Source organism: Platichthys flesus, chromosome 12 (genome assembly GCF_949316205.1).
Source record: "Platichthys flesus chromosome 12, fPlaFle2.1, whole genome shotgun sequence".
NCBI lineage: Eukaryota > Metazoa > Chordata > Actinopteri > Pleuronectiformes > Pleuronectidae > Platichthys > Platichthys flesus.
Window position 1 is genome coordinate 713,304 of NC_084956.1, and position 27,662 is coordinate 740,965.

The window sequence follows — 27,662 nt, forward strand, 5'->3', positions numbered from 1 at the left end:
GACCAGGATCAGGATCCTTCCCTGAGGTGCAGGAGACAGATAAGGACCAGGATCACGAGACAGATCAGGACCAGGATCAGGAGACAGATCAAGACCAGGATCAGGATTCCTTCACTCAGGTGCAGGAGACAGATCAAGACCAGGATCACGAGACAGATCAGGACCAGGAGCAGGAGACAGATCAGGACCAGGATCAGGAGACAGATCAGGACCAGGATCAGGAGACAGATCAGGACCAGGATCAGGAGACAGATCAAGACCAGGAGCAGGAGACAGATCAGGACCAGGATCAGGAGACAGATCAGGACCAGGATCCTGGTGGCATCGACCCACGTGGCCCCCCCCAAACCCTCTATTTTCATAGCGAATCAAGTTCATTAAAGAATGTAATAAGTAATTCCTGTTTATTGGTTGTAACATATTGAATTTATGTATTTTTAAGAACCAAACAAAACCCAACAACATCGAGGTGAAAGATAAATGTTGTTTACACAATATGCTAATGTTTGAGAATCTTCAGTAATGAAACTCAGGATAGAAAATAAAGACGAATAACATGTTATTGAGTTAAAGGAACAGTTCAACGTTTTAGATTCATCCAGAGAGTCGATGATCGTCAGACTCTAGTTCTGTGTCAGAAGAGATTTTAAATAAAAACCTGAACTCTGATCGTCAGTAGATAAAAGCAGCTGAGAAATAATTTCTCCATAAGAAGCTTGAGGATTCCTTCAGGATTTGTGGTTGTGATAAAGTTTAGTTTTCTCCAGATTAAACGTTTATTAAGACGTCACAGCTGCTGTGTCCTGGTTCCTTTGCTCCACTTTGTCCAGGAACATTTCATCTAACTCATTTAATGATTCCACCTCACATGCAGGTTCCTGCCCCTCCACTCAGTGAGATGTGTGGATCCAGTCTCACAGACACACTGAGTTAATATTGACTTTTCTCTTTCATATGGAAAGTGGAGCAGCAGGATAAGAGTCCTGGGAACGTGACAGTGAACAGGATCAGAGGCGGAGCAGCATCATCACTGATCTCTAGCGCCCTCTGCAGGTCGAGCAGGTTTCTACTCGTCCAGTAACTCGCTCCAACGTCTCGGCTCCGACTCTGAAGCAGACGTTAGTGATCCTGACTTTTCTGTGTGAAAATATAAATCATCAGATTGACATTAATGCGTCTGAATGAAATGTCCTGAGTTCAGGTTTTCTCCTGCGTTCCATTAAGATTAATAAATAATCTGGATTATTTAGAGAGTTGGAGAGATCCCAGTCGGACCGAGGGGAAAGACTGTCACAGTTTTTCACAGATACAACTTGAATCTTTAAATGCTTCAGCAACAGGTTTATGATTTATTTATATCAGAACAATTCCACATTTGTTTCAGTCAGAAAGGAAGGATGGATCTCTACACATCAAGATCTCACGGTGTCCTGGTCTGTGGAGGTGCAGCTTGAGGAACGTGGAACTTTGATCCTTGAAAGAAAAGTTCTTTCAAAGCTGACCTCAGAGCTGCCACCAGCTCCTCGTGCCTCTATGAGTCCGCTCCTCAGCCGCTCTACCAGATGGTGCGTTTCACCCCCGCCCAGATGGAGCGCTTGGATCCCTGAGCAGCCTTCACGTCGGCCCAGTGCAGCCGGGTGTTGGGGATCTCGTCCTCGGGATCCGGGTCCGATCGAGCGCCGGCTTTAGGACTCGCCACCACCAGGGGGAGGGGGCCTCGCTGCGACTGGAACTCCACCACGTGGAGCTCCTTCTTGTTGGCCAGAGTCTGGTGTGTTTCCTACAAGTAGAGAAGTCAGATGTGTGAGAGTCGATGTCCTGCTGGTCACCGTCAATGGGTTGTGTTCCGACTCTCACCTGATTGGCTAATCCGGTGAAGAGCGCCCTGGTGATGTTCAGGTAGTTGATGGATCCGTCCACTTTGCAGTACATGTCCTGGATCCCCATCAGCTTGCACAGAGTGATGACAGCCCGGTGGCAGTGGAGACCATAACCTGCACAGAGAGAGACACACAAACAGACACACAGTCAAACAAACACACTCCTGTCATTGCACTGTGTCGTCTTGAGCACACAAAAGAATTATTATAAACACAAATCACACTGTGGCGTCATGTTCGATTCTTTCAATGAACAAGATTTTGTTTTGAGTCAAACTCCATCCCTGCTGTGAATACTCATCAGTACTGTCCAATCCAAAATACTAACACCAGGGTTTAATGAATGAGCTGTTTTTATACTTTGTACAACTACTTATATACATTCACTTCATTGAGTCGGACACTGAGGTCACGTAAAGGTCTGTAGAGCTTGTTGATGTAAACATCTCATGAGACAGAACTGAATTGTCCCTGATGACCTGAGTCAGCTGTGACATCATTCTGCTGCTTTAACCAACTTTACATCTGCTTCAATTGTGACTCAGTGTTTTTAACCTGAACCTGAACGCAGCTGCACCTTGGTTCTGTTTCTTCATGCGCAGCGTCGTCCTCTTGTACTTGGACTCGATGTTGTGATAAACTGTTGGAGAGAAAAACGAGTGAATAGAACCCACAGACTGGAGAGAGAGAGAGAGAGAGAGAGAGAGAGAGAGAACTCATAAATACTGAAGCCACGTGTTCTGTGTCTTCTCCTCTCTACTCGTGCTTCGTTCTGTTTCCTCCTGTTGTCTCTCAGGACTCGAACCTCTCGTCCTCGTCCAGCGTCTCGTGCTGATGAATCATTCAGACACGCACACGGTCCCTGAGTGGGAGCGAGGTGCTGAACCGCTTCGGGTTAGAATCCTGCTCTGGTGTCACATCTCTTTACACACCTCACCGTGCTCTCCCTGTTTCCTCTGCACCTCCAGATGGAATTAGGAATCTCTTAATGATTCAGATACTGCAGCAACAGACGGAGGAAACGGGCGGAGAGGACGGAGGAGACGTCACAACACATAGAGGGAGCTTCACAGGACAAACAGGTGGAGTGAGAGTTAAAGGGGGGGGAGATATTTCAGACGCCATCGGTTCTTATCGTAAAGTCACATTCGTCTTTTTCAATTCACGATATGACACGACTGTCCTCTTAAAGTCTGAACACATCTCTTCAACTCCCCAGGCAGAGAAGGTGGACACACACAGACACACACACACACACACTCACACACACACACACACACTGCACTCACTGGTGTGGTCGTTGAAGCGATCGATGTAGTACAGGTAGTGGATCGCTCGGTTCTTCGCCTGAAGTCAAACAGGAGAAAGAAATTCAACTTGTTTTAATTTCAATGTCATCATAATAAAATACTGACCCTGTAGCTCCACAGATTTCTGAGTCATATTAAAATAAACAAATGACAATGATACTATCACATGTCATATTTAATGTTCTATATCCAAGGACTGTCAGTGACCCTGACCCTAGTGGAGGTTCAGGGACCCTGACCCCTAGTGGAGGTTCAGGGTCACTGACCCCTAGTGGAGGGTTAGGGACCCTGACCCCTAGTGGAGGTTCAGGGACCCTGACCCCTAGTGGAGGTTCAGGGTCACTGACCCCTAGTGGAGGTTCAGGGTCCTGCTGCATTAACGTCCATTTATCAGAAACAACAGCAGAAAAAAAACGTAATAACTGAAGAAATCAATGATTATTTTGCTTTGAATGAAACAGGAAGGAGTGGCCTCACCTTCCTCAGAGCTGTGTTCCTATCGGCTGCTTTACCCAGCGCGAAGCCTGGTGGGGGGGGGGGGGGGAGTCAGGTTAACACATAGGAGCTCAGAGTGACTTCTGCTTTCTAAAGTGTGACTGAGATTCTTCCAATGAAATGATTGTTATCGTGGTTAAATGAGACATTGACTGTGAGTCTGCTCTGTGTGATGAGACGTCATGTGTCCTCGGGACAGACATCCGTCTCAGGAGACAAGTCGCCATGACTACAGGGAGTGAGGAGTCGAACCTGCGGCTCCGTTTCCGTTCCCCACGGCGACCAGGCAGCTGATGGATCTCTTCCTGCCCTCCTTGGCCGTCATGTTGAACACAGTCTTCACCTGGAAACAACACAACACAACACAAAAGATCACACAACACGAGATGGGAACGTGTGTAGAGAGGCAGGAAGACGTGTGTGGACCTGGAGGACCAGGACAACTGCATCAACACGTCCTCTGGTCTTCATCTGAGTCAGAAGACACAAAGTGCTCAAGCTCATAACACAAACTGTTACTATTATCATTTTACATGTCCAACACATTCACAGTAAGTGTCTTCACATGGGACACATCCTCTCACGGATCCTTGTCTTCATGGTGGACATTAAATGTCCCAGTCAAATCAGACAGACGTCAGTAAATCAGAAACTTGTCCAACATGAACCGAGGACAATGTACAAACTAAGAGAAGGAAAAGTCTTCATCTGCTTGATGCTCATGTTGAACATCACAGTCGGTGTGAGACACGTTCATGAGCTTCATGAGTTTGAGAGATTTCTTCTTCCTGAGGTTAAGATGAACATCAAAGATATGACAGGTGATTATGTCTTCATGGGAAACGTCCTCACTGTGGGACTAATTAAGGATTCTCCTCCTTATCCCTGCTGTCCAAACATCCCTTTGTTTGATTGACATGTTTTTTATTCCAAAGTGTGTGTTTGTGTGTGTGTGTGTATGTGTTAGTGTGTTTGTGTTGTCAATCCATCTTAAAGTGACGTCTCAGATCTGAGAGCAGCCATTCATCTATCACACATTCTGCTTCACTCCACACTGGCTGATCGACAACCTGCAACACAACTTTTTAGAACACCAGGGGGCAGCATTGATGCACTACACAGAGCGAGGGGGGGGGGGCTATAGGAAGGTAGTGAGGAAGGAATTCACAGGATCAGATATAGATGTCAAAAGATGAAGAGAAGAAAGAGGAAGAGAGGAATGTAAAGATGGAAGAAGGTGGAGGAGAGAGAAGACAGGAGGAGGAGGAGAGAGAAGAGAGAAGAGAGGAGGAGAAGAGAGGAGAGAGAAGAGAGGAGGAGGAGAAGAGAGAAGAGTGAAGAGAGGAGGAGAATAGAGAAGAGAGGAGGAGGAGAAGAGAGGAGGAGGAGGAGAGAGAAGAGAGAAGAGAGGAGGAGGAGAAGAGAGGAGAGGACAGAGGAAGGAGATGAGAGGAGGAGAGAGAAGAAACGAGAAGGAGAGAGAAGAGAGGAGGAGGAGGTGTAAGGAGAGGAGAGGAAGGAGATGAGAGGAAATATAAAGCGGGTTTATCTTCTGATATTAAACATGAGGAACAAGGAGAAGCCGAGGAAGGAGGGAGAAGAACGAGAGAACAAGGGACAGATTGTGTGTTTGTGGGAAAGACACACAAACGTTACAACATGATGAAGAGGACGCAGTGTGTTGCATTTGAGAGGTTGTGTGGAGCCTCGACAAGAGATGAACAAACTGCTGCCAAAAGACACTTTAAAAAGGACTGTACACACAGACACACACAGACACACACAGACACACACACAGACACGCTCACTAAAGGAACTTCCTGAGTAAACACAGACGCATCAGTTTTCACGTTCTGACAAAACAACGAGAGAAAACTAAACCAGGAACTCCATCGTCTCCCAGGGTCCAGAGGAACCGTCCTACAGAGAAGTTCCAGCTTCACACTGTCACACACATTCAGCTCCACAACTCTCCTTGTCCTGCTCAACACAACACACACATCTGTGTTCTCTGAACTAGAGTCTCACCTCACCAACAGAAAGGTCCCGACTGCTAACCGTGTCTTTATGAGGTACTGGTATCTGGTACTGGGACCAGCAGCAGTTCACCACCATCTCACTTTCATCTTCACCGGCGAGTGTGAGTTTCCACCGAGGGAACTTCAAAGTCTACACTTGGCTTGTGCAGTAACACAACACACACTTCAGAAAAGGGATTAAGATTTAACTGCAGGGACACTGCAGCGTGTTTGTGGGTCAGGGAAGCAGCCAACACCAAAACACAATGACCACACCTCCCTGCAGGGGGCGCACATGTGCCTGTGTTTGTATACTTCCACAAACTGAACTCGTTTTACTGTAGATTCACAAAACACTGTTAATGCCACAACACTACACAAAATATAGAAACACAGAGTCTGAGTTCTGTGGCTGGAGGCCCGTGAAGGACCAGTCGGACCCATCAGTGGAACCGGTTCAGACCAGAACTTGATCTCATCAGGTTGGTGCTCTGACATGGTTCAGGTCCAGGTTCAGGTCCAGGTCCAGGTTCAGGTTCAGGTCCAGGTCCAGGTCCAGGTCCAGGTTCAAGCTGCAGACGGCTCAGGAGGTTTGTGCAGAACTCAGACTTCTGGTTTGCCTCTGCACAGACCCGGAGCAGATGGGATCCCGGTGTCAGTGAATCATGCTCCACTGAGACTCAGAGCCAGTTTCTATTAGAAGAGTGTGAGTCTGGTGTTGTGAAGATCTTCACGCTCCTCAGATGAAGATGCAGCAGTTTCCTGTGGTAGAGCAGCAGATGGGCACGTTCCCCCGGGGGGGGCGACAGCCTGGTGGTGGGAGGACGCTCACTTCTGTCTCATCTTCTCCTCAAGCTGCTGGTCCTCCGGTCGGTTCTGTGGCTGCAGAGGAGGAGCTCCCAGCACACGGAGCCACGAGGCACTGGGAGAGAACCACTGCCAGCACCAGACACCAGCACCAGACTGTTACTCCACTTCACCTCCTCTCTCTCTCTCTCTCTCTCTCGGCTGGGAGTGGAGTTCTTGACCTTGTGAACACACTGAATAGTGAAACGTGACTTTTGGCTCCTGCTGAACTGAAAAGAGATTCTAGAATCTTTACACATTAACAGTTCATTTGATGTGCTGTATGTGTTATGACTCGTTTATTCTCTGGGTCTCTTCTGATGTTTACAGCTCATGGACCTTAAAGCTCATACATGATGAATTCTTTACCCACAGAAACACGTGTGTCATCAACATGAGTGTGGTGAAGTCTAAAAGAACTTTAAAGTTCAGAAGCTCAAAGTCTGCAGGACCTGGTCCGGGGTCATTATGATGTCACCACAGAGTGGCCAACTGGCCAATCAGAGCAGACTGGGCTTTATTGTGGGGGGGGGGGGGCTTAGAGAGCGGAGATGGGAGTTCCTCTTCAGATACAGAGTTGGGTTCACGTCCCCACTCAGGCTCCACTTGGTTATTAAAACACGACGTCTAATTGAATTGAATGTTCTCACAGCTCTCTTCGTCTTTCAGCAGAACTTCTCAAGGTTGTTGAGCTCGGAGCGGAGGGGGGGGTGGGGGGGGTAAACAACAACAGAAGACAAAGCCCTGTTCTGACAGCGAGCTCGTCCATCTCTGTTAATGGAATCGCTGAGTCCCGTCCAAGTGCTGCAGCTGGAGAGACGCCATCACTGTCCTCCTCTCTCTCTCCACTCGGCCGCTCCCTCTGCTCTTCATCATCGCTCGTCTTCATCGTCGCTCGTCTTCATCGTCGCTCGTCTTCATCTCATTTGGTGCATTCTCACTTCCTGACTGTTTAACTCTCACATCATGTCCCCCCCCCCCATCGTCCTTGGGAGACGAGACTTTTTATTCCAGGAAGCCGTTCTCATTTCATTAGGCCTATAATTTATAGTGCCGCACACACACAGACACACACACCCTGCTAAAACGCACACTCACACTATTTGGAGTAAACAGATAGAAAAAAGGATGTTCAGAGCCAAAGAGCACACACACACAAACACACACACACATTAAATCAAACACACACAGTTGATACAAATAAAATGGGCTCCATTACTATCAGACCTGTGTATGTGTGTAGAAAGATAAGACGTCCATGTCATCGCTTTCCTGAAGGTGTGTGTGAGTTCATGTCTTTATAAGGTTGTGAGTTTGCTTCATTGTTTTGGCTTTTTGAGGACTTTGGGGAACGTGAGGACTTTTGTTTCCGTCTCACAACCACAAAGACCAGTTTGAGGATTAAAGACTTGTTTATGCAAAGAGACAAGCTGGTTTCAAACCAGTGCTCCACACCGATGTGGTTGTTAAGCAATAAATCCAGCTGAGAGCAGCACTGGAGAGTTTCTGACAACAAACATGGCGACAGTGGAGGAGGTTGTGATGATGTTCTTCTAAACACAGAGGAACAAGCTGAGTTAAAGTGATTACGGTAAAATAAAAAGAGTTTCCTGCAACACACACACACAACAGACACACACACGTAGATAAAAGCTCACTAAAGAATCATCCTGAGTAAACCTCAGTTAGAGGAACCGTCTCCTCATTTAAAAACATCCACTCTTTCCTCTGCTGATACATTTTCTTTTGAGTATTTCTTTTAATTTGCTTTTGTATCACACACTTACACAACTCTGACCTTTTAGAAACAACTCTGTTTGACGCATCAACATCTGCTATTTAATGCTCAACTGCAGCCACCCTGCTCAGCAGCTTGACCTCCATCACCATCGATGTGCACACGCCCCGTGGACCTTTCTCCATTTGGATTTCCTTGAGAACACTTTCCTCCTCCGAGGCTTTCGGTGTAATTACTCTGTTGTGTGTGATGCAACCCGACCTTACACAATGTTCTACTGTCAGTGCAGCTGTGAGTTCAGTTTGAATCTGAAGAGCAGGGTTTCCCCCAGAGCTCCCAGCGGCTTGGACCAGCATGAGAAAGGTGTGTATGAGAAACGACTGGAAGGTGTGTTGTGCTTTTATGAGAAGAGTTAAAACAAGTTGGCTCTGGATGGTTTGAAGAAGAGAAACACTCACCTCGATGACACGCGAGTCAAAGTCCTCATAGGTTTCTGCAGAGACAAGAGAGGAGAGAGGGTTTGTTACACACACACACACACACACACACACACACCATCACAGCCGTCACGAACAGATTGAACCAGGCTCCTGCTGGCGTAACAATACCCAGAAGCCCTTGCAGTAGCACAACGAGTTGACACTTCCATTGTCTGTGACCTCTGAGGATGTTTCTCTCTCAACAGCAGCGTGTTCACCTCCAACTAATTAACAACAAACAAAGGAGCTGACTCAAAGGCCCAGAGGGGACACACACACACACACACAGACACACACACAGACACACACAGACACACACACACACACGACTCTGTGCATCACAGTCACTGGGCCCTGTGTGTATTTGTGTGTGTGTGTGTCTGTGAGCGACAGACAGAATGTGTGAAGGGAAGTGTTTGAACATGTAGGAGAGAGAGAGAGAGAGAGAGAGAGAGAGAGAGAGAGAGAGAGAGCGTGCTGGTGCGAGGGAGCATTGAGAGGAAAAGGACATTAAGGACGTGAACGACTGACTGAATTCAAGAAGAAGGAGCGAGAGACGAGGGGACAGATTGTCCCTCGTCTGTCCACAGGCTCGTCTCTGACACAATACTACATTCCAACTTCAGCCCAAACTCAGGTTCAAACCCTCCTGAGAGTTGCTGAGACATTTATTTAATATGAACCAATCTCTCCATTTATATTCCCATAAAACCTACAGCTCTGTCCTGTATTACTGATGAAACCCAATTGAAGGTGGAAGCTGAAATCCCAGTTTGACTGAGCACTACCTTCACATCTCAACCAGTTTATTCATCGCTGTTATTGTTCTGAAAACATTTGGACATTTAGCTTGAAGACCAGAGAAAAAACAAGACGAGTCTGTGGGAGGGACGAGATGAATAGATAATGAAGAAGGGATGAGGGGAGGAAAATGGGTTGAGAGAAGGATTGAGGCAGTAAAAAGAGAAAAGAGATGACAAGAAGGAAGGAGGAGGAAGGGAAGAACAACAGGTAAGAGAAAGAGGAGAAAGGGGGGATGACTGAGAAGCTGGAGAGAGAAGGACAAATAGAGAGAGGGTACAAGATGGAAAGTGTGACACAGAAAACGAGGGAGGAAGAGAGAGAGAGAGAAAGACGTTAGTTAATTAGGACATTGTCCCACTTGAAACTTCATCAGTTGTAATGGGCCACACACAGAAGCTTCTCCTCTACTGCTTCATCTGTCGGTTTCATCATGGTGTGTGTGTTTGTGTGTGTGTGTGTGTGTGTGTGTGTGTGTGTGTGTGTGTGTGTGTGTGTGTGTGTGTGTGAGTGTGTGTGTGTGTGTGTGTAATATTCCTAACTTCACTTCTCAGTGTATTTGTCGCACATTTATTTGAACTGTCTTCAGTTGTTTGTTGTAATTCACAGTAACTGTCACAACTCACTTTTGTGTTAAATAATAAGGTTACATGTGTTTGAACCCTGAGTAGGTGTGTGTGTGTGTGTGTGTGGGGGGGGGGGGGGGGTACCTCCATTGGGTCCAGGGTCGGGGGGGCCCAGGCTGATGCCGCCCCATGAGTTCCCCGTCCATCCTCTCTCCCTCTTCACCTTCATCTTCCTCTTCTTGTCCCACTCCTCCCTCTGACGCACTGCAGGAAACACACGAGCGTCACATTGAGCCCGGAGCCGACTTCCAGCAGCACAACATGATGAAGCTCCTCGGCTCCATCCATCACTGTCAGATTAACTGTGTGATTACTGTGAACAAATGAGATCACAGACGCCTTCTATCTCACTCAGCGCTGCTCCACATTCCTCACGCCGGCTCTTTAAATAGTCGCTCTTTGTGTTTTTAAAGCTCCCAGTTTGTGGTGTTGATAAAAATACTGGTTTATTATTTATCACGTCTGTTCTACGAAGGGAAGAGGACTCAGGAAAACGTCTTCTAACTCGGGTCTGAACCTTCTCCACAGCTTGCTTCCCCATATAAAGAAGGCAGCAGGAGAACGTCCAGGTCAGGCAACAGGAAAATCCCACATGCTTTTGTTTAGATTAAATCAACACCAGCGTCCAAAGCTCCTGAATCTTGTTTCTAAAGTTGTGATCTTCATCAGCGTCTTCCTCACCTAAGTCGGCCTGCAGCTCCTGCTGCTCAGCCTCGCCTCGTCGACTCATGTTCTGCAGAACGCCGTCCTTCACCACCGGAGCGTTCAGACCAGGCCACAGGAACCCTCCTCGCCCTGAAGATCCAGACAGAGAAGATTAAAGACTAGAACATACACAAGGCCACATGTTCTCTGTGGGATGATACCTCCCCTCTGAATAAGAACATTAATACATCTGATCTGCTTCAGTCCTAAATTAAAATGGTAGAACTTGCTGTCTGGAAGTGGTTTATATCCGTTTAGTCTGAGACTCGCAATCTCAGTTTCTTCTTCTAAGAGCTTCAGTATTAGTCTTAAAATCCTTGTGTGAATAAAACATTACACCAGAGTCGAGTGTGGAGGAGAGAGAGTCGAGTGAAGACTGCCACGATGAGGCCGAGGCAGAATGAAGACGGATGGTTCCTCTTAAAAGTGAATAAAGCAAGTCAAAGTAGAACAAGGGGACAGACACAGAGAACGAGGGTGATCCCCCCCCCCCGGTAGAGCGACGCAATAAATCAATCAGCACTAGCTGATGAATATTCTAGCGCTCGGTGTCCATCAGCTGCTCATTAGCTTCACACAGACAGTGTGACGACCTGAGAACAGCAGAAAACTTCACAGGACAGAAAAACTAATTTTAACACAAATAAAATATCAATCAATCAAATATTAAGACACAGAGAGATGTGGACAGACGATGTCTCACCTTCTCCGAGCATCTGTCCCCGGTTCAGGTCCTTCTTCATTTTGCGTTTGGTTCTTTTCCCTCGGCCCTTCCTGGCTCCGGCACCGGTCTCTGCGAGAACACCTCTCCACAGCTCCTCAGCCGTCACTGAGGAAACACACAACACACAAAGTCAACAACAAATAACACAACAGATTGAAGTCATTTGATGGATTTAGACCAACAAGACTGACGGTAGCTCTACACTGAGAAATAACCAACAACATTCTCCAATCATTTGCTTTCAGGTGGCGTCCTGATGCCTTTTCCTTCGTGTTTGAGGGAATGGGAGTTTTCTCACTGGCTTCACTTCACAGACGAGGTTCAGCTCCAACACTTCCACTGAATATTTATTTCCATTCTCTCGCTCTCTGTGCATCTCAAATTGTTTCACATCTAAATCTTGAATGTGCAGTTTCACTTAGTTGTCCCTCTACTAAAACAAGCTGCACTGAGAACGTGGGTTGGGCTGAACCAACTGGAAATAAAGACGTGCACCAACTGGCCACAAGTATGCGGACACTGGAACATCATGTGTTTCTTGAACATTTCTCTTCAAACCAATGAGCATTGAACTGCTTCTTTGACAGCCTCCACTTTTCTAAAGAGGCTTTAAAAAGACTTTCCAACCTGCAGAGATCAGTAACATTTGGCATTTGACTCAGACTTCAATCTAAGAGCAGCTTTGGGCCATGATTGAATAAAACAAAAGAGAAACAAGAGAAGTCAAAAAACCTTGTGGTGGTTCAGCCTTGATGAAAACAAGGTCAACACGTCTTGTGTTCTCCACAAACATATCAATTAAATATATGTTTCAGCTAATTTTCATCAACTATATGTCACAAGCATCATTCAAGTGAAAATAATAAAACCATTTGTATCGACTGCAACTTGAAGCAACAAACAATAAACTGCCAATAACCATTTGAATCAGAAGTAAAGTCTATCTTTACTTCTCTATCTAGAAGGACAGTGGCTCACACATGTGTGGATGTTCTAGCTCCAACACGAAGAAGAAGAAGAAGAACTTACACTTGTTGAAGAAGCTGCCATGTCTGGTTTGCTGCCAGGCCGTCGCGGGGGGAAGAGCGGCGTGTCTTTGGAGCGCCGCGGCCGAGGCTCGAGTCTGGGACACGAAGCTGCGGAGTGGAGCTGCACCCGAGACAGAAGACAGCTGGATCAGAACTCTATCATGTAGCTCTATGACATCAATGTGAGATGAACACCTGTACGTGATCTGCACCCCCACTGGGCTTAATGTGAAGGGAGTCCTACATCACTGTTTGATGGGGACAGAAACTACGTTAAACCACAACACTCCTCTGTTCTCAGTGAAAAGGGTTGGACCAGAGACCAGAGACCAGAGAAGGTTCTCCAGGTTCCACCACCCGGAGCAGAGCTGCTGGATCAAACCACATCGTGAACCTGGAGACGCTTCCTGCCTCGGCTCCAGTGAAGCTCTTTGAAATCTGAGTTCACAGAACCGGTCCACAGAATAAACCATGTTGGTGGTACGTGAAGTATCATAACTATAAAGTATAATTCATCTCCCAACAGAGGTGGAAACTGGGGTCATTGGAACCTGAGATATTACTCAAATAATGGGGGGGGGGGGGGGGGGGGGGGGGGGTATCCATCAGGTCAAGACCACCACGTGACTCAGGGTAGAACTGACAGAACCAACAGTCACATGGTTCACACGTGATTTAAATAGTGATAGGTAAATTATAACATTTATTAAAATGAATAACCATACAGAGCAATCGACACAGTGTTGTTAAGTTAACATACAAATACATAAAGGTAATCGTCGCCTGCACCGAATGTTATTATTAAACTGTATATTATTGTTAAACTGTATATTATTGTTAAACTGTATATGATGATGAAGTATATATATGAATTATTTCCCAGGCGCGTTCCCCGCAGCGCAGCGAGCTGATCCAGGGTCAGTTTAACGTCCTGGAGACAAACACTTCATCTGAATCACAACTACAGCAACAACACAGACACAACACAGACACACGAACACTGTGCGCGTTTGATGAGGATGAGGAAGAAGAGAAACACAAGTTATTCACCTCCGACTGTGACGCGGAGGGCACAGTACACCCTTACGGCCGCCGCCATCTTGGATTCTGAAGGGTCCTGCGCGGCACAACAAGGCGTCTGAACTACGCCTGACGAGAAATGCGGAAATTCGATTAAACTGCGTTTTGAAATCATTTTTACAATAATACATCTCAATCAAATGAACATCACTATTGATTTACATTTTTAAATTGTATTTTAATGTATCCCGTGACATATCTGCATATTTGCACTTTTGTTGTTTATTTTCTCCTCAGCTGTATATTTAGATATGTATACATTATTTTCTATTTTATTTTATTGTATAGGTTGTAATTACTTGAGCATTGTTAGAAGAGAGCCTGAGACTCAAGCATTTCACTGCCAGCGACTGCTTAATGTTATTGTTGTGCATTTGACAATAAAAATCTTGAATCTCTTGAATCTTGAATCTTGAAACTTGAGTCAAGTTGTGAATAGATATCTATTTAATGTCCACTGTTGAATTCTTATTCTTATTGACAATCTGTTAAATGTATTATCTTCTTTGATTTCTTCTGCCTCCTCTTCAAATGTCATCGTTTATAAAGTAACTTCTAACATTTGAACCCTTGTGACTGATGACGGTCAAATCTTCCATCACATAATCGGACGTGCACGTGTCTCACAGCTGAAAAACGACCTGGAAGAAAAGTTCAGCTCATATCTTAAGGAAAGGCATTTACATGTATAAATCAAGATTATTAACATTGGTGTGTGCGTCCAAAACAAAGCACAAGGAGCCATGTCCCATGATGCTCTTCAACATGTAATTTCTATGTGCACACATGAGGCCGAACACTGCACACGTCAATGCACACGTGCTGTTTCTGAGTGTGTGCAGCCGGCCACCAATCAGAACCTCCCACAGCCTCTGGACAGGATGGAAATACAGCTGAGCGACCGGTGATTTTCAATTTTCACCTTATTCAAGATCATTTCCCGAACATTACAGCCCTCCTCCTGCAGCACAGTGCCGAGGAGCAATCATGGAGCTGCTGCAGACCGGGCTGCCTGGCCAGCTGTGTGACAGCAGGAGGTGGGAGTAGCTGTTCAGAGAATCAATGCCTTTCCTTCCATAACGTTTCTCCAAAATAATTGCCCCATAAAGGCGGCGTTATTCAGGCCTTTATGTAGAAGAGTGACTCACTTCTCTGGCTTTGTGCAACAGTGCGCAGAGGAGGGAACAGCAGCAATACTTATTATTAAGTAACACGGCGCTGATCCAATTCAAAGTAAAATAAGTTTTTCATGAAAATACAGAAGAGTAGCTCACTGAGAAAACGAGTGTGACGCAGTTTGAGTCCTGCTCATCTGAGTGGGCTGCTTCAGGCCAGAGAGCTCACACGTGTTTCTGGTACTTGGGGAAATAGACTGATTATACAGAGAGGTACAGTTAGAGGAGATGTTCTGCTCGTTCGGGATCCTGCACATTTAACTTTGCAAATAAACAATGTTAGATAACAGGCAGCTGGAGCACTGCCCAACCCTGGGTGGGAATTAATCACAAGGGAATCGACTGTATTACACAATATATTGATCTGGGATTTTATGACAAAAGTACAAACCAAACATAATTATAATAATAACTTTATTGGTTTCACAATGGGGTGTGTCCTCATTACTGACTTCACTCATTCATTTTTACATGTATTCCTCAGACTATCTGAGCATCTGATTGCTTTAGTCATATTGTGTCTATATCTCCCACGATGGTAAAACAAGAAGTCAAACAGCGTCATGTGACTACAGGTCTAATGGACTCTCTTTCAGGTCTCTTTCAAAAAACCTTTAATTCTCAAGTATCACTGGACAAAGACACACACACACCTGTCCGAGGACCAATCAGCTGAGGGCTGTCAGCTGATTGGTCCACAGCTCTAAAAGGCAGCAGGTGAGAGACACATGAGCAGAACCCACAGAAACAGACTGAGCTGGAAACAAGACGCCAGCAGAAGGAGCCGGAACCCGATGTTTAGTTATGATTCATGTTTGATCGTGTTTGTGTAAGTGAATGAAGAAGATGAAAAGAAAGAATCATTTCTCTTCACATTATCTGGAAACAACTGTGAGAGATCTTTAGATGGAAGCGATGGAAGCACTCAGCTCCTAGAATCTGCCTGATTGGATTTGGAACAGAAGGAACGAGCAGGAAGTAGAGAACGAGTTGAAGGCTTCTCCCTGAGGAGTCGTCTTTAGGTCGTCCTAACACGACGTGGATCGATACGCTGAGTCCCTGCTGGCCCTTCACCTCCTCCTCCTCCTCCGCCTCCTCCTCCTCCTCCTCCTCCTCCTGCACGACACACTAACCGTCACAGAGTTTTAATTTGTATCAGGACACATCTGCTGAAATCGGACATGAAACCAAACCTCTGTTTGCAAAAGAGAAATGAAATGTCACTGAGCAGAAGAATGATAAGGCAATTTAAAAAAAGCTTTTCTGTGATTTATTTGAGTGGCTTGAGTTCGCTCATCATTAAGTTTAGCTTGATTAATGTGATCATATGTCTGCAGTGTGTTTTTTTGCTTTTCTATCTTAAAACACGTATTTAGCTGCAGAGTAAAACCACAGTTTAATCTGATGTGATACTGAGGAGCTCCATCGGAAAATTTAAGACTCAGGGTCTTGCTCAAGGGCACTTGAAAAAAAGTTTTTTATAGTTGAAGGTGTTAAAGTTTTCTTTCTTGAAGGTTTAGATTCAGTCTCTGATTGCAGTGAAAATACTTAGAAACTCGTCAGCACACAAAGAAAGAATAACAGATGAAAACCTGTGTTGACCTCGATGAAACCAGAAATCCAAGGCAACACACGCCTTGGATTTTTACTATATTGTCATTATCTGACCAGAGAGATTTTATTTGTTGCGTCCAAAGAATTTATATTTAATTCTCAGAGATGACATTTGGAGGAATTTCACAGAATGAAAACTCTGTGGTTTCTTCTCTTTCAGGAAGATTTTCTGAGAAACTCGTGTAACTTCCTTTTTTATCTTGCTTTTGTCATTTCCTTAAAAATCATTTCAGATTTTTCTTTACTCAAAGTGTTGATCATAATCGCAGTAGTTAGAAAGGAGCCGAACAAAACACCTCCTTCTGTTCTCCTCTCTCCTCTTCATAGCTCAACATGAAAAAGGTTGAAAACTTCCAACACAGATGTGAATTATGCAGCCACCTCAGCGTCAGATGAAAAATTCACCATGTGGGACGTCATGTAATATTAATTGTTGCTGAAGTGGTAGAGCAAAGGGGAAAGTGAAGTATTGTCTGTAGACGGATGGCGAAAGAGAAGAGGTGAGAACAACAAGGCGGAGGGATGGAGGAGGTATGAGAAAGAAAACTGTAGAAGTATGAGAATAGAAATAATAACATGAGAGGGGAGACAGAAGAAAATGATAATGAGAATGAGAAGAAAGATGAGAAAGTTGAAATGATGGAAAAGGAGAGAAAGGGAAAAGAAAAGCTGCTTGGCAGAGACAGGACAATTCACTGAAAACCTTTAATCTGCGACCTGCACCACCCAAAACCAAACTGCTCCCCTACCAGACGCCAGGAGGAACATTTACAAAATGAGAGTAAATCATGAATTCATATAAAAGCAGAGTAACAGATTAAAACATTACATGTCATCACTGAACCACTTCAGGGACGGAGGAGTTTCTCCTCGAGGAAATAAGATGAATGTCTGATAAAGTTGTTATTTCAGGGAGGCAGAGAAAAAAACCTTTGTGTTGTCAGTAGCTGTAGAACAAAGAGAGAACAATCGGGAGTTTAGACAGTTGTCTGAACAAGGGAGCAGTGAGGAAGAAAAGGAGGAAGAAGAGAGACTAGGGAGACAAGGATTCAGAGAAAGAAAAGTTGAGGTGAACAGAGGAGATGAACGGATGCAAAGGAGAGAGAGAGAGGGGGATGGATTAGAGAAAGGAAAACCCAGAGAGAGGAAGTGGCAGAGGAAAAGACTCGAGAAAGGAAGAGAGCAGGAGAAGAGAACAGGTAAACAGAAGGGAAGCAAAAAGAACGAGGGATGAAGGGAGGATGGAGTCACATGAGCAAGACGGGGTTAAAATAAAAGAGGAACAATAAAGGGATGGAGCAATTTAAAGGTAATGGGGGATGAAAGAAGGAGAGAAGGAAGAACAAGTGGAGAGAGGACGATGTACATATAATATATATAACAGGGTGAATATCAGTTTGAAAAGCGACAGAAGAGAGGAAGAGGAAACGGAGAGGCAGAAGAGCAAACTGATGAAATGTGAATGTCGGGCGGCAGAAAGAGAAGCTAATGAGACGTGAGAGAGGAAAGAGCGAGAGAGGGGGAGAACACAGGGAGAGAAACATATGGACCCCCGCAGAGAATAAAGGAGGGATGAGCAGAGAGAAGGAGAATCTCTCAGTCAGGTCCAGGATCAAAGCAGGAGAGAGAGCAGTGGGTGGACTTTAAAGGAAAGACTTTTAAATCATAGCTTATAGCACGTTTTGACTGTTCTGCAAAAATCCAGAACAGCTTCTGATTGGATAAAGCATCATAAAGGTAGTGGCTGTGACATCACACAGTCTGGATCCTTCAGGTCTGGAGTAACCTGAACTCAGCCAGCCATCACCACTGGATCCTGAAGGACTTCCACTTCATCATTCATGGAACCAGCATTCTGCGTTCATCACACTGGTTGAATAATGGAAGCTGATCAATAATTCACTACCAGACGGCTGCAGGTTTAAATGTGGGCTCACAATCAGCTCCGAGTGGAAGTGAAGGGAGGAAAGAGCTCAGCAGACGAGAGGGACCAGAGTCTGAGCAGGAGACCGGTCCGGATCCAGGTTGGGTTCTGGTGACAGACTCAGAGGAGAAGAGAGGAGATGAGTGCGTTTAAGAGGAACTCAGGTCCTGTGAAGGAGAAGGACCACAAAGAGTTCAGGATTCACAGCTCCTCAAGAGATCTGGTTCAGAAGTTCCTCCTGGTTCCTCTGGCTCCACCTGGTTCCTCTGGCTCCACCTGGTTCCTCTGCTTCCACCTGGTTCCTCTGGCTCCACCTGGTTCTTCTGGTTCCACCTGGTTCCTCTGGTTCCACCTGGTCCCTCTGGCTCCACCTGGTTCTTATGGTTCCACCTGGTTCTTCTGGTTCCACCTGGTTCCTCTGGTTCCACCTGGTCCCTCTGGCTCCACCTGGTTCTTCTGGTTCCACCTGGTTCCTCTGGCTCCACCTGGTTCCTATGGTTCCACCTGGTCCCTCTGGTTCCACCTGGTTCCTCTGCCTCCACCTGGTTCCTCTGGTTCCACCTGGTTCCTCTGGTTCCTCTGGTTCCACCTGGTTCCTCTGGTTCCACCTGGTTCCTCTGGTTCCTCTGGTTCCACCTGGTTCCTCTGGTTCCACCTCGTCTGTGTGAACGCAGCTGGACTGAGACTAAAAGACAAATTATCAGACGTCAGAACCTTTCCTGGGAAAAACTAAATTAATAAAAATGAAACGAATGTAAAATTAATTTGCTGCAGTTAATTTGAGAAAGTCAAAGTAGAAACAATGAGCGGTTTAAAATAAAACCTAAAGTACAACCAGCTGTTTTCTATTTGACGACTCAAATCCCAAACATATGCTTAATGTATAATAACGTGGGACGAGCTGTGTGGACAGATATTTGAATATTGCCACAGACAGGGGAGCCTGGAGGTTCGGGGTCTTTACCGTTTGGTGAAGAGTTCACACTTTACAGAAAATGATCTGGATCCAATCTCATTCCATAAACACACACAGCACATGGGTTGTGGTGATGAGCCTTGGCTGAGGTTTGTGTGTTGTGTGTTTTACGAGTTGTAAAGGTTGTAGTGTTATAAATCCTCTGACATCTGATTAACAACAACACTCATTGACTCTGGATCCTTTATTCAACATAGATCATATTTCATAACTTGAGCAGCTGCCAGTGTGTGTGTGTGTGTGTGTCTCTGTGTGTGTGTGTGTGTGTGTGTTCCCAGTGAAGGCTATATTTCCTTTCATCTATATTACCAGTACATATTGTGTTTCCATTGGTGAAGTAACCTCTAGTTGCTGTGATGGGGTCGTAGATAATAACAAGTGAAACCCTGGTCTGCTGTGGAAATTAATGGAGCTGCAGTAAAACCTGAGCAGCATTGATGTGCTTACATCACACACACACACACACACACACACACACACTCTCATATGAATTATTCCACAGACTCAAACGCTCTCTCACCGATGCTGCATCTAAGTGATTGTTCTGGTCCTGGTCCGATCGGGTCGATACCACACAGGGATCCGTCTTCTTCCCGTCCACAGAGCGTCCTGCAGCTGGAACCTGTGTGTGTGTCTGTAGTGTGTGTCTGTGTGTGTGTGTGTGTGACTCTTCAGAACTCCTGCATGTGAAGCGTGGCTTGAATCCAGCAGTTAATGGCTGCTGGGCTACAGGAGCGTTTCACAGCCATCAGCATTTCTCTTATAGAAACACTCTCCATGTCCAATAGAAGCTTTGTCCCTGAAGTCCTCAGGGAAACCCCCCCAGATAAAATATGATTCAACATGAAACGGCTGGAATCAGCTGAGGAAATAGATTTCAAAGAGCTTGATTTCAGTTTGTGTTTAGTAACAATCTCACAAACCATCTGCAGATTGAAAGATTCATCAATCAGCCTGAATTCAGGAGGAATAATAAAGATGGCCGAACGCGTCAGACGCGTTGGTACGAGGTGAAAGTTGTTTTTGATCTGTTGAAACTTGTAATCTTGTTGTGGTCCTGCTCTCTGGATTCATCACTGTGCCCGGGCTGCACACAGATTGGATATTTCACCAGGACCTGAGATGTAAACGTGAAAACAGGAGTTCAATCTGCTTTGGACTTTTCTGCTGGATGATTTGTTTTCTGTTGTTTGGGAGGAAACGACTGGACCAGCGCTCGGGAACCTCAACTACTATTTGATGGATTACTTTTAAATTCTGTGCAGACTTTCATTCAATTCAATTTGATTGTATATCATAAGCTTTAAAATGATAGAAAAACCCAAGAGTTCCAACAACGAGAACACACAAAATCACACAAAACACACAATATATAAAAAGTTAAGATTACTTCATGTATCAGAAGCATCATCGTGCCCACTCGCTCACCGTGGGAGGCAGAGAAGCTCAACCTCAGAGCTGCAGACTCGTGGTTGAGTTACAGGACTAGAGTCATTTCCATTATTACCACACCTTGTCTGGTGTCTCCAGGTGGTGTCTCCAGGTGGTGTCTCCAGGTGGTGTCTCCAGGTGGTGTCTCCAGGTGGTGCCCCGCAGTGTGTTCTGAGAGGACGCTCCTCAAACCTGGAAGGAGGAGAGAGGAGCTGACGTCTCGTACGACAAAACCATCTTCAGCAGCAGAAGAGTGATCCTCAGTGGACTGTGCTATCAGCAGGGATTACACACACACACACACACACACACACACACACACACACACACACACACACACACACACACAGATACTGGACAGACACACTCACACACACAAACATACACACACACACACACACACACACACACACACACATTCACACACACAGAGATACTGGACAGACACACTCACACACACACACACACACACACACACACACACACACACACACACTCACACACACTCTGGGGCTACAGACTTTGAAGGAAAGTTCAACTTGCGATGTCACGTTACATAACCCCCCCCCCCCCCCCCCCCCCCCCCCCGCCAACACCCTCCTGTCATTTTCTCTCTCTGCAGCTTGATTGCTTTGAACCCCTAAAGCCCCCCCCCCCCCCCCCACACCCACACACACATACGAAGGGTTGAGGCCTTTCATTATTTATGTATTGTAAATATCCTTTAGATCTATACAGGGATATATAACTCAAATCCTCTAGCTCTAGGATTGATCCATGACTCTTGGATTCTTCCCTCGAGCAGCTCCAGTGAAACAGGAGTGTGACACCTGTGTGTTAGGAAACATCTGTGAACATGTGTCGGCCTCGGACTCAGCGTTGAGCCGCGCGCGGGGGGGGGGGGGGGATTGGGGATTGGGGGGGGGGGGGGGGGTCTGGGCCGAGCATCGAACTCCTGTAGCTCTGATTCTCTGTGACGTGGAGGAAGTAGCTCTGAGCCACACCACGTTCACTGTGATTACAATCACTGAACCACAACACAACACAATCCAGTTTCCCTCTCTGCGTCCGTCCCTCTGTCCCTGAGCCTCGCTGGAAGCACTGGTTTCCCCCCCGCTTAGCGTCTGGGCCAGTGAGAGGTCACTGGACCACCAGCAACATGTTCAGACAGGGAGGGACAGTGATGTGCTGTCCCCAGAACGGAGGACGAGTGGACAGACAGCGGGACAGCAGTCTGGTTGTGGAGACTCAATGTTTCCTAAAGTTTCCACCTCTGGGTTCACACTCAACCGGTTCTCTGTGTTATTCTGGTTTATTACAACTTTGTCCTTATTTTCCAGTTTTTAATAATCAATCATCAACGTTATGATTGATTTCCTCACCACAGAAAGTGTTGGAACCAATCAAGGCATTTCTCTGACAACAGGACAAAATCCCATTGAGACCAGAAGACTCAAACTTCTTCAAAAATAAAGCAAAATTAAAAAGTGCTATAAGTAAGTACTATTCAAGTGCTACTAAATAGTAAGTTTAAATTTTTTTTAGTATATATATTTATTTTTTTTTCAAACCACTTCATGGCAAAGTAAAAGTAAACAAAACTGTAACATCGATATCAGTCCCTCATTGGACTGTGGTCCCAGTACGGATCTGCAGGAACTTATCTATGGAACATAACTGTCTCTCTCTCTGTCTCTCTCTCTCTGTCTCTCTCTCTCTGTTTGTCTCCCTGTCTGTCTGTCTGTCTGTCTGTCTGTCTGTCTGTCTCTCTCTCCCTGTCTGTCTGTCTCTCTCTCCCTGTCTGTCTCTGTCAGTCATTGTCTCATCCTGCTCTTTTGACGTGTTTTGTAATTACAGTCTCATTCTGTGTCCGTCTCCAGTTTCCCAGAGAAGCCGACAGCTGAGCAGCACTTTGACACTCCCTCTGCGTTAATGCTCCACGGACCTCTTTCACCCCCCTGTCTCCCAATCAAGTTCTGACCTTGGTAACCTCCGCCCGCCCGACCACCTGCCCCCTTGACCCCATCCCTTCTCACATTCTCCAGTCTATTGCCCCTGACCTTCTTTCTTTTCTTACCCATCTAATCAAGACTTCCCTGTCAACTGGCTGTTTCCCTAATTCTCTGAAGGAGGCAAGAGTAAATCCTCACCAGTCTGGTTTCAAGGCAGGTCACTCAACTGAGACTGCCCTCCTTGCTGTCTCTCAGCAGCTTCACACTGCTAGAGCAGCCTCTCTCTCCCCTGTCCTCATCCTTCTAGACCTCTCTGCTGCATTCGACACAGTGAACCACCAGATCCTCATTTCCTCCCTTCAGGACCTCGGTGTCTCAGGCTCTGCTCTCTCCCTGCTCTCTTCCTACCTCAATGAACGCACTTATAGGGTTACTTGGAGAGGATCTGTGTCTGAACCTTGTCCCCTCACTACTGGGGTCCCTCAAGGTTCTGTCCTAGGTCCTCTCCTCTTCTCTTTGTACACCAACTCCCTCGGCTCTGTCATTAACTCACATGGCTTTTCCTACCATAGCTATGCTGATGACACCCAACTAATCCTGTCTTTCCTCCGATCAGAAACACAGGTAGCAGCACGAATCACTGCCTGTCTGACCGACATCTCTCAGTGGATGTCTCAACACCACCTGAAGATTAACCTTGACAAGACTGAACTACTTTTCCTTCCAGGGAAAGACTCTCCCATCCACGACCTGACTATTAACTTTGACAACTCTGTGTTAACCCCCACTCAGACGGCTAGGAACCTGGGCGTAACACTCGACAGCCAACTCTCCCTTACTGCCAACATTTCTGCAACAACACGGTCCTGTAGATTCATGCTGTACAACATCAGGAGGACACGCCCCCTTCTCACTCAGAAGGCGGTGCAGGTTCTGGTCCAGGCTCTGGTCATCTCACGCCTAGATTACTGTAACTCCCTCCTGGCAGGTCTACCTGCTACTGCCATCCGACCTTTGCAGCTCATCCAGAATGCAGCAGCTCGACTGGTTTTCAACCTAAATTCACTCCCACTACTCCTCTCCTCCGCTCCCTTCACTGGTTACCAGTGGCTGCTCGCATCCGGTTCAAACTCTAGTACTTGCGTACCATGCTGTGAACGGATCCGGTCCAGTCTACATCCAGGACATGGTCAAACGTTACACCCCACCCCGTTCACTCTGCTCTGCTTCGGCCAATCAGCTCTTTGCTCCCTCACTGCTAAACAATCATCAAAAACACAACTGTTTTCCGTCCTGGCTCCTGATTGGTGGAATGAGCTCCCCATTGACATCCGGACATCAGAAAGTCTACACATCTTCCGCCGAAAACTAAAAACATACCTCTTCCGACTTTACCTTGAATAACAAAAAAAAAATAAAAAAAAACACTAACAACTTTTTGAGACTAACACGTTAGTAGCACTTAAATGGCACTTACTTATAGCACTTTGTAGTTTTGCTTTATTTGAAGAAATTGTACCTTCTTGATTCTTGTCGTCCTTGGTATGCACCCTCGGGTTTGATTCACTTATTGTGAGTCGCTTTGGATAAAAGCGTCAGCTAAATGAAATGTAATGTAATGTAATGTAATGTCATTAAAATAGAGTCGGGGGGGGGGGGGTTGTTGTGTCACGTAAAGGGCTGACATTGTGATTCTGAATTTGGCTCGTAGGGAAATTTCTATAACAAAACCTGTATGTGTTGGGGGGGGGGGTGCTATTTGAACGTTCACGTAACAGACACAAGGTCAGTGTCTCTCAGTCGACATCAGAGACTTGAGCCAACGTCTTAAAACTCAGTTGATCTGGAGTAAGCAAATGACCAGAGGAATATAAACGGTTAAAGGATAGACTGCTTCTGAACTGTAACCTGGACGCACATGAGCCCCATGTCAGGTGGAACCAGGAAGTGATGTCAGGTGGAACCAGGAAGTGATGTCAGGTGGAACCAGGAAGTGATGTCAGGTGGAACCAGGAAGTGATGTCAGGTGGAACCAGGAAGTGATGTGAGATGACACTTCAGTCATCCTGCTTCTGACCAGGACCTCAAATGAAACTCTTCTGATGGAAACCGAGTTTCACCTCAAACAAACCTGAGGAGCGATCGTCCTGCTGCCAATTAAAACAATATTTATCTGCTTCAGAGTGAAGATGAATCATCTCCCATCACCTGTAGGCCTCAAACCAAACTGGGACATCACCTCAGCACTGGATCACTGTCCTTCTGCATTAACTTGTTCATTAGACCTCCTGCTTTAAATAACCAGGAGGAGATTCACTGTCAGCGCCTCTGAACCGGGACTTTGTTGTTTTATTTTAAACAGTTCATAAAGATTTCTGTCCACACACACACACACACACACACACACACACACACACACACACACACACACACACACACACAGACACACACACAGTGCAAAATAAATGTTATCGTTGGACAAGGAACAACAGTGGATGTTCTTGACTCAGGGCAAATGATGTCATGATGCTGAATCAGTGCCCAGCAGCTCATTCACTTAACTAAACAAAGATCCACTCACTCTCTCTCTCTCACAAACACACACACACACACAGACACACACACACACACACACACACACACAGAACGCTCTTTTTAAGGGGACCCAGTGATTTAATGCTCCTCTTAGCCTCCCTGACCCGACCCCTCATCCTGACCCTGGACTGAACATCAGGACCTCACTCTGATCCAAACCTTATCTTAACTCTACCACTAAAACCAGCAGCACTTTGAAGGTGAGTCATGAGTTCTAATGGTCAATCTGGTCCTCAAACACACACACACACACACACACACACACACACACACACTCTCACACAGACACTGAGATGTAACCGTCTTTATTTGCCCTTTATGGTCGAAGCTATCTGAACGGGCAGGACAGTAAACAGTTCACTACATGATGGCGCCCACTGGTCCATCTGTCTCCGCTCTGTGGACGTCATGAGACGCTCAGACCCACATGGAGGTGATAAACCATATCTGTTCCCTCTCACACACAGTCACACACACACACACACACACACACACACACACACACACACACACACACACACACACACACACACACACACACACACACGTACTTGCCTTGTCTCATTGCCAAGGGCAATTCCATTTTCTTATGGAACTGATTTGACCTTTGACCCATGTTGCAGCTCTGCACCAGTTCAATGCATAATGAGAATGGAAAGACTTCCTCATATGGACATATATGACTTGTCAAGCATGCACATACACACACATGAAGGAACGGACCTTCATAGCCTGTAATAATAAATTCACACACACACACACAAACACACACACCCCCCACCAGGCGAGGGTAAATGAGGTGTGAAAGATGAGAAGGAAGAACACACATTGACTCCATGAGCTGGAAGAAAGAGAATAAAGAAGAAAAGACATGAAGATGATGACATCCCGACGTCTCCTTTAGACACTAACATATAAATGAATGGATTTGTTATGGATCAGATATCCAATTTCTGTCTGGACCTTTAAACAGTTGTGTGTCCTCGACTCCTCGTCCCAGGGTTTCAGTGCAGCCGGTTTTCAGTATTTTGCTTTTTATTAGTTTTCATTTTTCGTTATTTTCCCCATGAGCACCAACCAGAGGATGATTTCCACACTCGCTCTCTTCTCCCTGGGAGCCATTAAGAAGATTCTGCTGCTCAGCAGAACAACTGAATGCACCATTAGTGGGAACGGGCTAAATGTTCAGTTGTTCAGTTTGTGGATTTCCTTGTTCTCCCTCGGCCCTGGGGCCTTGTCTCATTATCAGCTATGTGGGGTTGTGTTCACACTAATGTTGATTAACGTGAAAAATAACTTTTAATGTTTTCAAAACCGTAAAAATGTGCGTTTATTACTTCTGCCCTTTCTTCCAAAGTTAATGTAAGTGCTATTAAGCAAAGCTGTATAAGGCCTGTGCGGCTGTAGAGCTCTGATGGAAAATATTTAACAACCTTCAGATGAGTCATGGGTGTTATATAGAACATGAGTCCTGAGAAGATGATGAGTCGTCCTGGAGGATTCTCTTCTGACTGTCGCCTGAAGATCAAACAGTTTGTATGTGAGCTCATGAGCAGCTTCTGAGCCGTGTGGTCTTTCAGAATTCATTCAGAACATTCAGAATCAGGTTTATTGGCCAAGTAAGTTTTCACAAACAGGGAATTTGACTCGGTAAAGTGGCTCTCAGGTGCTTACACAGAATACATTTCACAAAAACACAAACATAACAAAACAAAACAATACAAACAGTCCGAAGCAGTGCGACTGTCTAAGAAAAGAAGTACAGGTGTGCATATTTCAATTATCCAGTGAGAGTGAAATAAGTAAACATAATCAAATATAATTATAATATATATTATATATAATGACAGGCTCATTTCCCTCTGGGAACGTTTGTCCCAGATTCAAATCACATTAGAACGGGTTCTCCTCTCAAAGCATGAGAGGAGGATCCTGTGGAGGTTTGAGCTGTGGGCTTCTTCTCCTCTGTAGAACGTATGACTCCGTTGTGTCGGGGGGGGGGGGGCAGCAGTTATATAGTCAGAACATTGTGTGTGTGGGAGCCATTAGCCATAGACTCATGTTATTATGTGCCTGTCACCTCAATGATAAGTGGAGCTATGTGGGCAGCGCTGCTCAGTTTATGAGCGTTTGTACAGAACATTAGGGTCGAGCCGCAGCATCAGGTTTCACAGTGTTGTTTTATTAAAGCCTGATCTTTTCATTGTGGGGCTGAACGAGCCACTCACCATTCACCCAGTTCACCACCTCTCCAAACCAGCATGC

The 27,662-nt window shown here is 45.8% G+C and overlaps 2 protein-coding genes across 2 annotated transcripts in view; both read right to left on the bottom strand.

Annotated features, from left to right (window-relative positions):
• LOC133966542 (basement membrane-specific heparan sulfate proteoglycan core protein-like) overlaps positions 1-27,662 on the bottom strand; it is a 298,590-nt gene that overhangs the window by 49,957 nt on the left and 220,971 nt on the right. The gene's annotated exons all lie outside the window — the stretch shown is intronic.
• On the bottom strand, positions 1,329-13,787 carry mrps5 (mitochondrial ribosomal protein S5). The gene is made up of 12 exons (XM_062400940.1): positions 13,701-13,787; positions 12,652-12,771; positions 11,602-11,727; positions 10,875-10,988; positions 10,278-10,397; positions 8,746-8,780; positions 3,938-4,028; positions 3,668-3,714; positions 3,170-3,227; positions 2,458-2,520; positions 1,858-1,994; positions 1,329-1,780 (listed from the first exon to the last, which is right to left on the bottom strand). The coding sequence occupies exons 1-12, from the start codon at positions 13,747-13,749 to the stop codon at positions 1,556-1,558; spliced, it is 1,185 nt and encodes a 394-aa protein (XP_062256924.1). The 5' UTR covers positions 13,750-13,787; the 3' UTR covers positions 1,329-1,555.

Coding starts and splice junctions, on each gene's coding strand:
- mrps5 (XM_062400940.1), bottom strand. CDS start 13,749: ATGGCGGCGGCCGTAAGGGTGTACTGTGCCCTCCGCGTCACAGTCGGA. Junction 3,228..3,667: donor GGAACACAGCTCTGAGGAAG/GTGAGGCCACTC, acceptor GTTTGACTTCAG/GCGAAGAACCGAGCGATCCA. Junction 1,781..1,857: donor TCACCGGATTAGCCAATCAG/GTGAGAGTCGGA, acceptor CTCTACTTGTAG/GAAACACACCAGACTCTGGC.